Here is a 2,421-nt window from a genome sequence, read left to right as displayed (position 1 = left end):
ACCACAAAACAGTCTTAGATTGTTTATATTATGTTTTATTTCTCATGTTATCACGTCGTCATATATTGTTATGTATGAAATACACAAAAAAATAATAATAGAAAAACTATCAAAGATTGGGTCTTATAGTTGATACTATTATAATAATAATTTATTGTGTGTAATTAGATGTATTACAATTAATTTTGAAAACTGTTAATAGATATTTTTGTTGACCTTATGTGTTTCATTTTCTAAGTAACGACATATAATATTCTTCATTCAACAACTTAAGCACAAACATATTCCATTAGCAATGATATCATGCCTCTGAAGAAAATGTATGATGTCATATTTTGTAACAAACTATAAAAAGCACCTGATGAATGAGAATGAGAAAAATCTCAGGAACACAACACTACTTGATAAACATATGTAATAAAATTGCAATAATATAAGAAAAATTTTATTCACTAATATAATAATACATACATACATATCACATTTATGCCTCTTTACATGATAAAAATGATTGAATAGCAATTTGAACATCAGGGTCTAATGGGATCTCATGAATGAACTTTGAAAATGTCATTACAATTTTATATAAACTTCTTTTTACTGATGACAAAAGAGCATTTCTAATTTTAATTGCAAGAACATCATTTAAAATATGTTTTCTAGGTACAAGACCAGCTTTTGTTAATTTATCTAAATTTTGCTTAAGATAAATTAATGTTGATAAAACTATGGGTAGGTCATTTTGTACAACACCATATTTGTCTTCCTTTAATGATGCTGATACAATATAGGCTAAACCTTCACATGTCCATATAACTGGCTGTGCTTGAATAAGAATAAATTTGAGCTTAGTGTCAACAAGCTCTCCAAAAAAATAATTGATACCAGGTTTTTGAGAAAGTTTAAGCAGGACATTTTTAAATTCTTCTTTAATAGCAGTAGCAAAAGTATCATCCACTTTATTTTTGTTGTGATCTTTCAGCTCAAGTAAATTTGGCGATTGAGCCATATTTCTTAGTGATCTTGAGTAAACAGAAGGTGGTGTTACTGGAGCAATTGTATTAAAAGTTTTTCTATTATGTGTATTTTCAGCTTCAACTGAATGAGAATCATTATTAATTTTGTCTAACTCACTATTAAATTTATTAATCATTTGCAGACATTTCTCCAGTAAATTATTCCAGTTTCTTGGATGACCACCGGGTTGAGAAAGAGTAAATATTTGTGAGCGTCTAGCATAATCCATAAGTGACATGTATTTTAAGTCCTGAGCACCCAAATAACCAGTAAACTGTAATCTTTGTGATAGAGCATTATTTAATGTAAACTGGGCATCACCTTCAATTGGGAATTTCATTGGTTCTGTTAATACTATGTTAAAAACTGTTTTCATGGTATATATTGAAATAAAATATAAACTTGTATAAAACCAAAGGCCAATCCAAATACCGGAACTTATCAAATTAAAAATATTATCCAGTGGAGGATCTTCCAAATATAAACTGTACACCTCAGATACCACATTTCTAGGCTTATTACCCCATACATAGTAAAATATGCAATAGTATATTACCGGTGTTATAGAATGTTGAAATCCCATTGCCATTATATTACTTATCACAAGTTTAATCTGCTGAAATTTTTCTTGATAAATATGGGGAAATGTCAGTACTGTAGCACTTAACAAGTGGGCACTAGTAAAGTAGTATAATCCCATCCACATTCCTCCAAATTGCAGAAATAGACTTTGCTCAGCCAGGCATTGGCCATCGTAAGTCTCACACTTCTTCTTCAGGATATTAAAGTTGCTTTTAGCCAGTGAAGAATATAAACTCATAGTGAAATAACCATTCAAAGCATAAAGAGTGCTGAATATAATGTTTTGCACAGAAAATATATTTAAAAACATTGAGAATCTTGTAAAGTATTTTGGTACAGGAACTGAGAAATAACTCCCATATAAATATGCTTGAAAGAATGATACTAGTCCTAGAAGTATCGCATTTAATGCCATTTTCCAGCTAAAAATATCATTAAATGTAGAAGTTATCCATGATATCGGATGAATTAAATCGACTTGAATAAAAAATACTAATACTATAGCCAGAGAAATTTGTAAAGTTATGTTCCATACTACTGCCTTTACTAAACGCTGCGAAAATATTTCACTTTTTGTTTCCATACTGACTAATAGGTTACTTTTAGTTCAAAGAATTCTCCATATATTTTGTGAACGAAGCACAACGATTATTTTCTTGTTCCTTCAAATAATTGTTCAACTATTAATTCTTCTTAGTCTTAACACATCCTAAGCGTACAAAAAACCGTGCTTTTTAAATTTATAATATTATTTTACTAATGCATTTCGGTGCAAGAAGTATGAATTTAAAAATGCTTCGGCTTGCAACCGCCGTATGTCAA

At 29.5% G+C, this 2,421-nt stretch overlaps 1 protein-coding gene across 1 annotated transcript; it reads right to left on the bottom strand.

Annotated features, from left to right (window-relative positions):
- Positions 1-432: 432 nt before the first annotated feature.
- Positions 433-2,421, bottom strand: LOC125067174 (nucleoporin NDC1). Its single transcript, XM_047675601.1, has one exon. The coding sequence runs from the start codon at positions 2,180-2,182 to the stop codon at positions 485-487; it is 1,698 nt and encodes a 565-aa protein (XP_047531557.1). The 5' UTR covers positions 2,183-2,421; the 3' UTR covers positions 433-484.

Source organism: Vanessa atalanta, chromosome 11, assembly GCF_905147765.1.
Source record: "Vanessa atalanta chromosome 11, ilVanAtal1.2, whole genome shotgun sequence".
In the NCBI taxonomy this organism is placed as follows: Eukaryota; Metazoa; Arthropoda; class Insecta; order Lepidoptera; family Nymphalidae; genus Vanessa; species Vanessa atalanta.
This window is presented reverse-complemented; position numbering and strand designations above follow the sequence as displayed.